Source organism: Pinus tabuliformis, chromosome 9 (assembly GCF_031772625.1).
Source record: "Pinus tabuliformis cultivar Carrire ecotype Pingquan chromosome 9, CPIR1, whole genome shotgun sequence".
Lineage (NCBI taxonomy): Eukaryota > Viridiplantae > Streptophyta > Pinopsida > Pinales > Pinaceae > Pinus > Pinus tabuliformis.
The window spans coordinates 1,859,678,416-1,859,693,935 of NC_142307.1; the positions used below are offsets into that span (position 1 = coordinate 1,859,678,416).

General features: G+C 32.5%; 2 protein-coding genes and 1 pseudogene across 2 annotated transcripts; 2 read left to right on the plus strand and 1 right to left on the minus strand.

Annotated features, from left to right (window-relative positions):
• LOC149156293 (protein RETARDED ROOT GROWTH, mitochondrial-like) overlaps positions 1-4,380 on the minus strand; it is a 149,972-nt pseudogene extending 145,592 nt beyond the window's left edge.
• Positions 4,381-5,100: 720 nt separating this feature from the next.
• Positions 5,101-5,724, plus strand: LOC149156294 (uncharacterized). Its single transcript, XM_089444712.1, has 2 exons — positions 5,101-5,145; positions 5,230-5,724. Exons 1-2 carry the CDS (start codon positions 5,101-5,103, stop codon positions 5,722-5,724), a joined length of 540 nt encoding a protein of 179 aa, XP_089300838.1.
• A 4,520-nt stretch (positions 5,725-10,244) lies between these two features.
• Positions 10,245-11,998, plus strand: LOC149156295 (GDSL esterase/lipase At5g45960-like). The gene is made up of 4 exons (XM_089444713.1): positions 10,245-10,497; positions 10,723-10,860; positions 10,945-11,177; positions 11,927-11,998. The coding sequence occupies exons 1-4, from the start codon at positions 10,245-10,247 to the stop codon at positions 11,996-11,998; spliced, it is 696 nt and encodes a 231-aa protein (XP_089300839.1).
• Positions 11,999-15,520: the final 3,522 nt, after the last annotated feature.

Consider the following 15,520-nt stretch of genomic DNA (forward strand, 5'->3'; position numbering starts at 1 on the left):
GTTTTTATTAGTGCCTTGATTTTATAGTATTAATCCCTTGAGTTTATTAATCTAAGGGTTCATATTCCTAGTGTATAATATTATTCATAATGTTTTTAATATCAATCTTATGTTTTAATATAAATCCCTTGAGTTTACAATCCATTGTGTTTATAATATAAACCCCTTGGGTTCATAATATTAACTATAGGGTTTATATTCCTAGGGTTTAATATTAAGCCTAGGGTTTACAATATTAATCCCTTTAGTTTACTAAATGTAGGGTTTATATTACTAGGGTTTAATATTCATCCTAGAGTTTAATGTTATTCCATTGGGTTTATAATCCCTTGGGTTTTTAATATTAAACCCTTGGGTTTATTAATCCATTAGGTTTATAATATTAATCATAAGTCTCATGATACGAATATTCAGGTTTAATGTTTATTTTAAGGTTTATAAAATTCACCATACGATTTATATCCTTTTAGTTTACAATATTAATCTCTTGGATTTAATATTATTCACGTGGGTTTATAATTCCTTGGTTTTTTAGCAAACCGCTTATGAGTTTCTTCTATTTTCCACAATTTCAATAAAGTTGCTCCCTATCATGAAAAGGGAAATTACATCCTCTTCAACCCCTGAGCTTCCACTCCAGAGAAATATCTACAATTTTGTCACAATCAAGTATCAAAGTATCAAGCATCAGGACAACCAACTAGTACCATCTAAATGTTCTCTGTTTCAGAGTCTCCACTGGTTCATTTACAGGTCGGGATTTACTCCTTCGCAACATCCTGCCAATTGTCCACACACCTTTCTTTCTATCTTTTCTACTTCGAGACACAAGAACCCTTTTTCCCGTTGAGATCCCTCTTTTCTCAAGGAAGAAAAAGGTAATTGTCATAATTGTCTAACAGTTGAAATTCGTTCCAGATCAGCACTGAAGAATTACAGAATTTATAATCGAATAATCATGATTGAATAAACAAATGTTTAAACCAAAACTCTACTCGCTGCCACGAGCCCCAATTACTATGGTCTGAATTAATTTGGTAATGTGAATGTTAGTAAATTGGTTTCAACGACGGGTGTTACAGAAATCAATTGAGATGTAAACTATTCATTTTGTTTAATAAACTTACTCAAATCTAATCTAAATTTATTCAATTGATATAATTCGTTTTAATTTAGAGATACATATACATGTTCCTTTTAATTTACATACGTGTTTTAAATCCACACATTTCTTTTTAATTCACACAATTCCTTTTAATTTACATAGTTTAATATTAATATCAATATTATATTAATCGTAATAGTAATTCGAATATCAATATAAATATTCATATTATACTCATATTACATAATATTCTAAATAAAATTAATATCAATGTTAAATAATAGTATTGTAAATAATATCAATATTAAATAATATTCTAAAATAAATGTCACGGTTCTAATAAAAGAAACTTTATCAAAATATATAGCACAAAAACATAATATGAAACAACTAAATTAAATTATAAATTATTTAAATAAGATTTTTTTGATTAATTATATAATTATTTCAAAATAATTCAAATTCGTTATTCTTGGGTTTTTTATATTAATATTTTGGGTTTATAATATCTACGGTTTATTACTATAAGATCAGAATGGTACAAAAATGTATCCAACATCACATTGTGACAAACCTTGTCTCAATATGAAAATAAGTCTAACAATCATTGTCACAATGTTACATTATATTGTGACTTATTCAATGTCGCATTGTTACATTACAAAACTTGGATTTAATACAAGGTTTATAATATTAAGGCCTTTTAATATTTTATTTATAATATTAAAGTTTAATATTAGGTTTATAATTTGTAGTATTAGAGTTTATAATATTAATCTTTGGGTTTACTATTAACCCATGGGTTTATCAACCCTTTGGGTTTTTAATATTAATCTTTTGGGTTTATCAATCCCTTAGATTTATAATATTGTCAGCCTTAGTATATAATCCATTGAGTTTATAATATTAGTCCCTTAGGTTATTAATTCCTTCGATTTATAATATTAATCTGTTGGGTTTATAATATTAATTCCAAGGTTTATAATATTAATAATAGGATTTATATTCCTAGGGTCTAATCTTATTGCCTTAGGTTTAAAATAACTTTGCTTTTCAATATTAATCCAATGGGTTTATTAATCCCTTGATTTTATAATATTAATCCTACGATTTCTAATATTAATAATAGGGTTTATATTCATAGGTTTTAATATGAAGCGTGTGGTTTATGATATTAATCTTAAGGTTTATGTTCCTACGATTTAATATTAGTATTTTAGGGTTTACTATTAATCCCTTGGGTTTATCAATCACATAGGTTTATAATATTAATCTTAGGCTTTATATTCCCAGGGTTTAATATTAATCCTAGGTCTAATGTTATTCCCTTGGATTTATAATCCCTTGGTTTTTTAATATTAATCTAATGTGTTTATTAATCCCTTGGTTTTATAATATTCGTCCTAGGGTTTCTAATATTAATCATAAGGTTTATATTCCTAGGTTTTAATATTAAGCCTATGGTTTATAATATTAATATTGGGGTTTAATATTAATCCAGTAACTTTATAATTCCTTTTGTTTATAATATTAATCCTTTGGTTTCATTAATCTTAGGGTTTGTGTTCCTACAATTTGATATTAATCCTAAGGTTTAGTGTTGTTCGATTGCGTTTAAAATATCTTGGGCTTTTAATATTATCACTGCAGTTTTTATTCACATACGTTTCTAATGTTAAGCCTAAGGTTTATAATATTAATCTTAGGTTTTAATGTTTATTTTAGGGTTTATATCGCTTTAGTTTATATAAATAAATCCTTGTGTTTAATATTATTCCAATGAGTTTATAATCCCATGGGTTTATCACTCCCTTGCGTTTATGATATCAATCCATTAGGTTTAATAATCTAAGGGTTCATATTCCTATGGTATAATATTATTCACAAGGCTTATAATATTCATCCTAGCATTTAATTTAAATACCTTTGGTTTATAATCCATTCGGTTTACAATATTCTATGAATATGAAAATCAACCATGGTTAAAGATAGTTAATCATGTTTATTTTAGAGCTTATAATATTTATCGTACAGTTTATGTACATTCGGTTTTTAATATTAGGTCCTTGGGTTTAATATTATTCCCTTTGGGCTTATAATCCTTTGGGTTTTTAGTGTTAATCCATTGCATTTATTACTCCCTTTGGTTAATAATATCAATCCCTTAGGTTTATTAATCTAAGGATTAATATTCATAGGGTGTAATATTATTCATAGGGTTTATAATATTAATCCTAGGATTTAATATAAATTCCTTTGGTTTATAATCACGGTCAACCATGATCAACTAGGGTCAAATGTCACATTGTGACAAAATTTTTCTCAATATGAAAATAAACCATGTTCAACCATTGTCAACCATGGTCCAACATCAGATTGAAACAAATGTTGTGTCAATATGAAATTCAACCATGGTCAACCATGGTCAAATATCGCATTGTGATAAAGTTTATATCAAAATAAAAAACAATCATGGTAAATATGAAAATCAATCATGTTCAATCATGGTCAACCATGGTCCATCATCACATTGTGACAAGTTTTGTCTCAATATGAAAATCAACCATTGTCAACCATGGTTAGCCATGATCAATCATTACCAACCATGGTTTAATGTCACATTGTGACAAAGATTGCCTCAATATGAAAATCAACCATGGTCAACTATGGTCAATCATGGTCAATAACCATCAATAGCCGTGGTCACATTATGACACATATTGTTTCATGTTCCAACATCACAACCATGGTCCAACATTGTATTGTGACAAAGATTGTCAATTTGAAAATCAATGGTCCACCAAGGTCAATCATGATCAACCATGCTCAACCATGGTCCAACATCACATTGTGACTAAGATTCTTTCAATATGAAAATCAATCGTGGTCAACAATGATCCAACGTCGCATTGTGACAAATATTGTCTCAATATGAACATCAACCATGGTCAACCATGCTTATTTTACGGTTTATAATATTTATCTTAGGGTTTATATAGCTTGGGTTTACAATATTAATCCTTTGGGTTTACAATATTAATCCCTTATTGAGTACATAACAATTTCTCTAGGGATGATGAGATTTTGATGGAAATTTTGGAGAGGAGGAACAAGCGAAAATTGCAGAACCCTAACCCTAGCATCGATACTGGCTCGTTTCTCTCCATGGCGATGAACGGTCTGAGTGCAGGAATCACGGACCATTGACTGGCAGCTACATGACAAGCATTCCACGGGTTTCTTGGCACTTGGGTTACTTTGCGGTCCCCTTCCATCCGTCATCCCAGCACACAAGTTTTCCTTACTTTTCGTCGGGCGGTCCCCTGGTCGGTCTTTTGGGGCATCTCTGTATTGACAGGCAGTATGGGTGAAGAGGACCTCATGGACTGCGAGGCAGGCCCCATGCCTCACCAGGACATCTGGGCATATAATAAATGACCTTCCATGAAGCCCCAGAGTATTGAGCTTGCTTCTGAGACAGCTGCCTCATCCTTACACCCGCAACTGTCGCACTCAGGGAAGAAGAAACCCTCGGACTTTCATCTGGCCGACCTTCCCGCCCTCGAATGCCCGCCCCTTTCACCAGCAACGCTCCATCTATTGGGTTCATGTTTGCAGACCTCGCCTTCATTTGATTCACCGCTACAGAACCCTTCTCAACCCTCCTTACCGACCCCCCCTCCGCCTCCACCGTCCTCACATCCTCCCTCCGTCTCATTAATGCTGCAGAACCCACTGGATACATTGCGTCCCCCCCATTCACTGCTCCCGGGCACAAGCAGTTTTGGCCCTCGCTCCCCCATCTGCTCGGGCTGTTTTAACACTCCGTTGCTCCAAGTTCGTTCTGCGGGATCCGCACAGCACAGCTCATCTGATCCGTGCCGCAAACTTCTAAAGGATATCACATTTGGAAAGCACTCAGAGAAACTGAAAAAGGCAAGAGCCTTCGCGCTATAGATTCTGATATCAACATCACATTTGGCGAAGACGCTCAGATGGCGGATGCTTTGGAAACTGCCCATAAAGTCTTGGTCGGTGGGGTAAGCGGTCGTACCTACTTGGTGGAAAGACTCAAGCTATGGATGGAGGAGATATGAGGCACTCTTCTAAAAGAACTCTCTGAGATCAGGGTCCTCGCGAGGGGCTGGTTCGCATTGCACTTCCACAGGCCTGAATACACCCAATGGATACTCTCCCAATATTGGAATATTGAGCTGGCACCAGTCCTGCTAAAGCGTTGGGATCCTCTTTTCGACCCGGAGTGTGAACAATTGGGGGCTAGACCTATCTGGGTTCGTCTTCCTGGATTGCCCATGCAATTTTGGACCCTGCAAGTCTTCAAGAGAATTGGCGACGCTCTGGGCACTTACCTGGAGCATGACAAATCCTATGAGAAAACTAGAATCATGACAATGGCTCACATCGTCATTCATCTTGACACCAGGCCGGGACTGGAGGAGAAAATCACACTGCATCACAGACATTTCTCGCGCAAGCAGCTACTGGACTACGAAGGTGTACCATTTCGATGTCGACGATGCCATAAAATTGGCCATCTCTACAAGGACTGCCCTCTGATTTCGGGGGTGACATCCGAGGATACCAAAGGCCCCAGATAGCAGCCTATAGTGGATCAAAACATAGGAGTAAATATTCCTATGGAAGGGGAGCCGACTCAAAATGAGACTCCAACAATGGTGGCCACTGAAGGAGCCAAGAAGAACACCAGAAGAAAGGCTACATCTATGCCTGCCCCGCCGCGCACCTGATCCAAGACGGCGGAGACTGTTTCATCTCATCCGGGGAAAGAAATTTAACTGCTGACTGGCTCTCGAAAGAAACGGCGGATCGTCCTTTAGGAGATTTGCTGATCGAGGAACACAAACAAGATGGGATGAACAGATTCTTCCATCGTCCATATATTGATGGCCTCCCTCAGGGTGGCGATGCCCCCATCTAATTTTTGCTCTTCTATGATATTTATTGTATATAACAGTTACAGCTCAGATGTTTTTATTGCACCTATATAGTGGATATACTTTACAAATCTGTTTATTGTTTTGAGACAATGCACTTCTCTGCGGGATACAGAACCACTGTATCCCTGTGGGTACTTATATGTAATTTTGTTTTTTGAACAGTGGTGAACACCACACTATAGCATATGCCAATGGCATCAACATCATGTAATTTCTTTTAATAGAAATTATGAATTCTCTTTCTTCGGAAAAAAAATATATTAATCCCTTATTTTTCTTATTTCCGTACGTTTATAATATCAATCCATTGGGTTTATTAATCTATGATTTCATATTCAGAGGGTACAATATTATTTATAAGGTTGATAATATTAATCCCAATATTTAATATAAATCCCTTGGGTTTATAATATAAATTCCTTGGGTTCATAATATTAATTATAGGGTTTATATTCCTAGGGTTTACAATATTAATTTCTTCAATTCATTAATTTTAGGGTTTATATTCCTATGGTTCAATATTCATCCCAGGGTTTAATGTTATTCTCTTGGGTTTTTAATATTAATCCATTGGGTTTCTAATATTAATGCATTGGGTTTATAACATTAATCGTAAGGTTAATGATATGAATCTTTAGGCTTAATGTTTATTTTAGGGCTTTATCTTACATTCTATAGTCCTTAGTTTTTTAATCTTAATCCCTTGGGTCTAATATTAGTCCCTTGGGTTTATAATCCCTTGGTTTTTTAGTATTAATCCCTTGGGTTTATAATACAAGCAATATGATTTATAATACTAATCTTATGGTTTATATTCCTAGGGTTTAATGTTAATCCTAGGGCCTAATGTTATTCCCTTGGGTTTTAGTATTAAACCTAAGATTTATAATATTGGTCATACAATTTATATTCCTAATGTTGAATACTAATCCTAGGGTCTAATGTTATTCCCTTGGGTTTATAATCCCTTGTGTTTTTAATATTAATCTAATGTGTTTATTAATCTCTTGGGTTTAATATTAATCATATGGTTTATAATATTAATCCTAAGATTTATAATATTAATCTTAGGGTTTAATGTTTATTTTAGGGTTTATATCCCTTTAGTTTATAACATGAATTCCTTGTGTTTAATATTATTCCCATGGGTTTATAATCCATTGGTTTATTGCATTTATGATATCAATATGTTTGGTTTATTAATCTAAGGGTTCATATTCCTAGGGTATAATATTATTCAAAAGATTTATAATAGTAATCCTTGGGTCTAATTTAAATCTCTAGGGTTTATAAACCATTGGGTTTATAATACAGATTCCTTGGGTTTATTAATCCCTTGGTTTAGAATATTATGTTAATGTTATACTTTGAAATATAACTATTAATATAATATTATATAAAAACATAGTATTATATTAACATATAGTATAATATTTATACAGGCTTTTGTGATCCATAATGAATTAAGAAAAGTCTTTCGATAGAAATCACATAAGAAAAAAATTTGACCGACACATTTCGAACCAACAAGTGTGGTTCATCATGACGACCACATGAAGAGGCAAACCATGGCAATGGCTTTAAAACTTAAATAGAGAGCAATGTAGAGACAAAAATATTTCAAGTAATGACTATAATTGAACAATAATATTCAAATTATGACATTAATTTACTAATATATTAAAAACAAATATTATTAAATAACCGCAATATTAAATGGTTAAGTTTTGAAAAATAATATTTATGTTATGATATTAGTTTATTAATTTATTAAAAACAAATATTAATAAGTAACGTCAATATTATTTATATCATTATTAACAATTACAAATATTTATTTTTTATAACTACTTTTACATTATATACCAAATAATTATTAATGCCTTTAATATAAACTTATGAAATTTATCTACCACATTTACTAATCTAGTTGTAAGTATACTTTAATATACACCTATCTAAATATATCAATTACATTAATAAATATAATTATACTAATATATATAACAACCATATTCTAATAATTAAAAATAATTAATTATAATTTATAACTGTACTAATATATATATATATATAGATATATATATATATATATATATATATATATATATATATATATAACAACCCTATTCTAATAATTAATTATAATAATTATATTGTACAAGTAACTCTTTGGAACCTTTAAACTACATTTCGCCATCACACATGGCATGGCATGCGTGCATGTAGCACTCTACATTACGCTATTGCGTGAGTCGAAGGCAGGAACGAGTTACGGAAAAATTGTGGCGTTGAAGTTTGAGTCATTTTCAAACTTAACTCGCCGTTTGAAGTATAAGGTAATTTAGTTGAGAGTCAGCAGAGCAAACGACGAAAAGTTTTGTGAGCGCAACGCCATGTTCAAATTTACGTCCATCATTTATGAAAGCTTTATATAGGAAAATACCATCTGTCTCCCTACATAAATACGCTCGGTTTACCTATGTACTATGTGGGATCGCCAAAAGCACACAACTACCACGTAGAAAATATGGCTACTTGTTTTTACATACATTTTTATTAAAATAGACAAGTGATGCTTTCTGGATGGAAGGTTATATGGTAGTTGCTTTTTCACAGATATTATTGTTCTTTGAATCCGAGAGGAATTCAACAGTAGTAAATCTCAGTTTTCGTAATGGCTAAATCTTTAGTTGTTTAGGTATTTTTACCTTTTTATAAATAGAACGTAACTTGTTTACAATGAACTTTAGATTTCTTAAAACTTTCAAATTTTATATTATTTTCATCACTAATTGAATTGCTCTTAAAATTTTAGAGTTATCTTGAATATTAAAAAAGAAATAAATAATTGAACTAGAAAAAATATATAATAATAAATTTTATAAATATTATATACATTATAATTTATAAATATTATACTAAAAATAATTATATTTTTTTAAATAATTCAATTGAGTTTAACATTTTATTTACATGATTAGATTACTTGCTTGACTAAAAAGTTAATATGTATTTACTCTTCTGAGTATCCCCTGACATAATGCATTATCAAAACACCATACTTAATACTTAATGTATACTTTCTATTACTTTTTTCTATTTCAAAATTGATATTCTTAATTTAAACTATCCAAATTGTTGTAAATAATAATACATATATTTTGATTTTATTTATATTATATAATTAATCATAATTAATAGTAATTTTATGATAATCATGTTGATGGTGGTTAACCCCCACTCACACTAAACTTTGGTCTATCGGATCTAAAGAGACGAATTATTTAGTTTGAGTTAAGATTTTATTCCTATGCTCAAAAACTTTGGAGAGAAGCCTCACGAGCTCACTCTAATTTTGACAACATAGGTATTGCAACAAAGATTTTAAAACCAAGATCTAATGTAGTTATACTCGAGATACTCTAAGAAAAAGAGATTTTCATCCTCAATAATGTTTCGTATATATATCATTTATTTTTATTTTTAATTTTAGTAAATTATATTATTTTTCCCAAAAATACGTTGCTATTAATTTATAAGTGAATATTTGATTATGGTGATACATATATATTTAAAATTTGACTAAAAAATTATAAAAATATGTGAAATAATAATGTCTTTTTATTATCCCTTCAATTTTGATAGTTTTAAATTTCGTTTTGATAATTTTAAATTCTCACGAAATTTGATAATAGTGATTAAACTCTTGTACATGTCATATAACACTGAACTTGCAAACCACAAATGAAGTCGCCCAACACTGCATGTAAACCTAGGTAATCCCTGAGGAATAATATAAAAAAATAATTGTTAATCTTTATAAACACAGCCCACTTTGTTTCCTCCTTTACTGCCCGTTGTTCCTATGTCTTTTCCCACGAAAAATTCACAATTGCGACTGGCAACATAGTGAATATGGACAGAGACGGTAGTTTAATAGAAGAAAGGAGGATCGAATGATTCCTGACCATCACTTTTGGAGGATCGAATGATGCTTTATAACAGATTTCACATAACCTTAATTAACCCAGGCTGGCCAACATTGATCGATGAAGTAGCATGGTGTAAATAATGCATATCAGCCAGCTATTATTTAAAGTGGTCGCGCCACTCTAATTCTCCAACCATCTTTGAGAAGTCCAGGCAAAGTATTGACCATGGAGGGGTGTCTGAAAGTTTGTATTGTAACATATCTCTATATTGTCTTGGCATTCTGTGAACCAAAGTTAGCGTACGCAAAGCCTATGGCCATAGCTCTGTACGTATTTGGAGATTCCACTGTAGATCCTGGTAATAACAATGGGTTTGCAACGATTGTGAAGGCCAACTTTCGTCCCAATGGCAGAGATTTCGTCGGCAGAAAACCCACTGGTCGATTTACGGACGGAAAATTAGTGACAGATATAATTTGTACTTTCTTTTTGCTTTACATAGTGAATAGAATGAAAAAATATCGTGGCTAGGTTTGCAGAGATCGATTTAGAAACTAACAGTAAAATAAACACAATTCTAATATAGTTGTTATTCTTTAGTAGCAACGCTTATGTCTAAGTTTTCAAATTATAGTATTGTTATCATCCCTGGGAAATAATATTCATGTTTAGCTTTTCCAATTGTATAAAGCTGGATTGTTAGGCCTACCTGATACAGTTCCCGCATATTTGGATCCTGAATTCCGAGGGCCACGGATTCTTAAAGGCGCCAGCTTTGCTTCTTCTGCTTCTGGATACGATGATTCTACCTCATTCTCTGTTGTTAGTACACTGTTTACACGTGATGGTATTGAGGATATAGGGATTTAGATATTTAGAAAGGCATTTCGTAGCCCAGATATAATTTGTGCTTGATTTCGTGCAGAATGTTCTAACTGTGAGGCAGCAGCTGGAGAATTTGAAGCTTTATCGAAAGCAAATTGTGAATATGGTAGGCGCGGAGAATTCCAGCAAGAAAATATCGGAGCCTTGTTTACGGTAAGTGCGGGTACCGATGATTTTGTCAATATTTATTTTCTCAATCCCCTTACTCGTGGACAGTATACTGTTACCGAGTTCCAAGATCTTCTTCTCCGCTCTCTCTCGGAATTTATACGGGTAATCATATGGTCTCTGCGTTGAGAGTGACGTTTCATGCTTCCCGATTTATCAATATTTTAGTATATGAAGCATTATAAGGAATTGGTTGAATTGTTTTTCCCAAATTGACAATTACATGGTTGAATTGTTATGAGGAAAAAAAGGTAAGTTGACAAATTTCTTTTGATTATAAGAATATTGGATGAAGATAACAGAATTTTATTGGGTGGTAAAAGGAATGATGGGAATTCAAAATAAAATGATTGTTATTCAGATAAATTTTGTTGTAATGACTTCACACTTTGTTGTAATGAATTTCAAACCTTGTTGTAATGAATATTTTAGTATATGAAGCATTATAAGGAATTGGTTGAGGAATTGGTTGAATTGTTTTCAACAAATTGACAATTACATGGTTTAATCGTTATGAGAAAAAATGATAAGGAGTTGCCAATTTCTTTTGATTATAAGAATATTGGATGACAATAATAAAATTTTATTGGGTGGTTAAAAAGAATGACTCTGTTTATTTTGCATAGTTAAGAATGATGGTTTGTTCTTTAATTATTATTTTTAATTTAAAAATTTTCGTCAAAATTTTGTTAGATGGGAAAGAAATGATTATTATCTTCCTTATATGAAAACAAACTTTGTTGTAATGACTTTTAAACGTTGTGATGGATTATACCTTGTTATCTATTATTGTCGATTAGAATTATCGATTATTCTAATAAAATTGTAATTGGAAATGACGATCTTTGTGACAGACCATTTACGAGGAAGGTGCCACCTTATTTGCCCTCGTCCGTCTGCCTCTTTTCGGCTGTTTTCCTCCATAAATCACTCTGCACAACTTGACCAGTAAAGCTTGAGTTGACGAGTTTAATGACGTTGCCATGTCGTTTAATCACAAGACTCTATCATTACTAGAGGCATTGTACCCATCAGTTCCTGGACTTAAGCTTGCTTATATTACCGTATATGATAAGGTGCTGGACTTCATAAAGAATCCCAGAGGGTATGGTAATATTCTCTTTCCTCTTGATTCGTTCACGCTTTAATAAGTTTAACAGCTTTTATGTGCAGAAACGGAGAGGTTGCTAACCATTGATAACTTATGAATAAATGTGTGGAAGGCTTTGAAGCAGTAAAGAAAGGTTGCTGCTGAACGGGTTTGCTGGAGACAGGTATACTGTCCAACCCCACGACTCTGGTGTGCCGCGATCCATGCAAATACGTATTTTGGGAATCTTCTCATCCAACGGGCAAAGCTTACAATATCCTGGCGCAAGACTATCAGAGAACACAGTAAACACTCAAAGCTGGCTCCTTTTATTACTAAACATTGTAATTTATATACATTTTTAGCTACAGACGTACAATAACTCTGCCAATGATATCTATTATCTGTTGACTCTAGCCGACTATGTTGACTACTTAACGTTGATTGGAGTCATCTGAACAGTGAGCTTCGTGGTTAGTGATTGACATCTTCCATTAATCACAATCTACATGTTAACTGCCCTGCTTCTCTTACAACATCACAACTTACTTCTACACATTTCAAATTTAGGCTTTCCAAGAGGCTTCGTGAATATGTGAGCCACATTTTCATTTGTATTACAATATGATAAGTCAATTTCTTTTGATTACACTTTTCCCCTTACAAAATGATGTTGTGTGTCAATGTGTTTTTTCCTTGCAATATATAAAGGATTGTTTGCCAATTTTATAGTGCTTGATATAAAGGATTGTTTGCCAATTTTATAGTGCTTTGACTATCATATCTGATTAGTTTAAGTGCTTGTTGTGTTTCTCCAACATCTTCAAATATCCTTCTAAGCCATATTGCTTCACATATAGCATTGCATAATTCTTTATACTCATGGATGACAAGGAAACAGGTGGTTGTTTCTTAATGCTCCATGATATTGGTCCTCAACCGATATTGAACATGTATCCAGTAGTAGATTTCATGTCATCTAGATTTCCAGCCCAGTCAGAATCAGAATAACCTCCAAACTTAACATCAAATTCATCAATATACATAATACCAAAATTAACTGTTACTTTCAGATATCAAAGGACTTTCTTTGCTGCTTTCTAGTGGCTTTCACAAGGCTTAGACATGAAGTGACTAAGTATGCTGACAGAATATGCTATATTTGGCCTAGTAGTGGTGAGATAGTTCAAACTTCCCACTAGTTGACAATACAAGGTTCCATTCACCTATTTGGTTCTATCATCACTGCACAATTTGACATTCTGTTATAAAGGAGTAGATATTGCCTTACATTCAATCATTTTGAACGATTTAAGGATTTCCCTTGTATATTTTCTTTGTGTGATTAGTGTCTTACCAATTTCCCTTCAAACTTCAAGACCTAAACAATAATGCAATTCACCAAGATCCTCCATCTCAAATACGTGTGACAATTGAATTTTAATTTCTTCAATCAACTTGCATGCATTCCCTGTTATGATAAGATCATCAACATATACAAATATCAAAGCAACATTCCCACCTTCATCTTCCTTGATGTACAAGTTAGGATAATTTTTGCTTCTCATAAAACCTTTCTCATAAAAGAAAAAATCAATTTTCACATACCAAGATCTTGGTGCTTGTTTCAAACCATATAAAGCTTTCTTTAACATGCAAACGAGATGCTTATGTCCCTGTTTTACAAACCCTTCAGGCTGAACCAAATAAACTTCTTCTTTTAACTAACCATTCAAAAATCTATATTTGAGATCTACCAGATGCATTTTCTAATTATATTTTGTAGATAACGTAATCATGATTCTAATTGTGTTCAACTCAGCTACAGGTGCAAAAGTATATTTATAACCAATTCCATCCTTTTGTGAATATCCTTTTGCAACCAATCTAGCTTTATTCTTATCAATACTTCCATCAACATTAATCTTGGGTTTATACAGCCATTTGCATCCTACGGGAATTTTGTTTTTAGGCAATTCTGTTAATTCCGATGTGTCATTCTTGATTATAGAGTTATATTCTTCATTCATTGCATCTCTCCATTCTTCATATTATTTAGCTTCCTCATAGCTTGAAGGTTCTACAACATTCATAACAAGAGATATTAATACATAATCTTTATACCTTATAGGTACTTGACTCTGACGTGATGACCTTCTTGGAGTTTTACTTCTTTCATCTTTCTTTCTGCTTTGCGAAGTCTCCTCTCCCCTTCTTGGAGTGTCATGACTGCTTGATGCTCCTTGCTGTTGAACTTGTACATGTTCCTGATTCCTGTTTCTGTTCTTTTTCAACACATGTATCTAATTTGACATAATCATCAATATCATGCCATACACGAGTATTATTCATTTTATCACCTTCATTTGCATTCTCATGAAACACCACATCCCTATTTGCAAGAAATCTATGAGTACTGCGATCAAACAACTTGCATGCTTTTTGATCATCACAATAACCAATTAAGATGCACTTAATTGACATTGCATCAGGTTTTCTTCTTTCATCTTTTGGAATATGAGCAAATGCCTTGCAACCAAAAACTCTTAAATGACTCACTTTTGATTTGTACCCATAAAATGCATAAAAAAGTGTTTTAAGCTCTAAAATTTTGGTTGGACTCCTATTTTTCAAATAAACAATAGTTTTAATAGCCTCAACCCAAAACCATTAGAAATGTTTTTACCTTGAAGAATACTACGTGAACATTCAACTAGTGTTATGTTTTTCCTCTCAGCAACTCCATTTTGCTGAGGTGTATGTGGCACTATAAATTTCTGTAGAATCCCATTGCTTTTACAATATTGATTAAATTCTCTTGATTTATATTCCCCCCCTAATTAGATCTTAGAATTTTGATGCAATTACCAGTTTGTTTTTGCATCGTACTCTTAAACTCTTTAAAGTACTCAAAAACATCACTCTTCTTTCTTATTAAATAAACCCATGTATACCTAGATCTATCATCCACAAAAATAAGAAAATATCATGCTCCACTGATATATCTAGTTTGCATAGGCCCACATGCATCAGTATGAATTAGTTTAAGTATTTCCTTTTTCCTTTTTCCCTTATGTATAGGAAATTCCTCCCTACGTTGCTTGTCAAGTAGACATGATTCACGTTCAACATGATCATTATTTAATACATGAAGACCTTAAACCATTGTTTTCCTTTGAAGCAATATTAAATCATTGTGAATTACATGTCCATACCTTTCATTCCATAACTCTATTGTTGATATTGTTGTAGATTCCAACGCTTGATGACTTTTCCTTGTCACATCCAACATCTACAAGCCTCCAACTCTGGTATTTGTGGCAATAACCTTGTAGTTATCTTGAATGTATTTCACTAC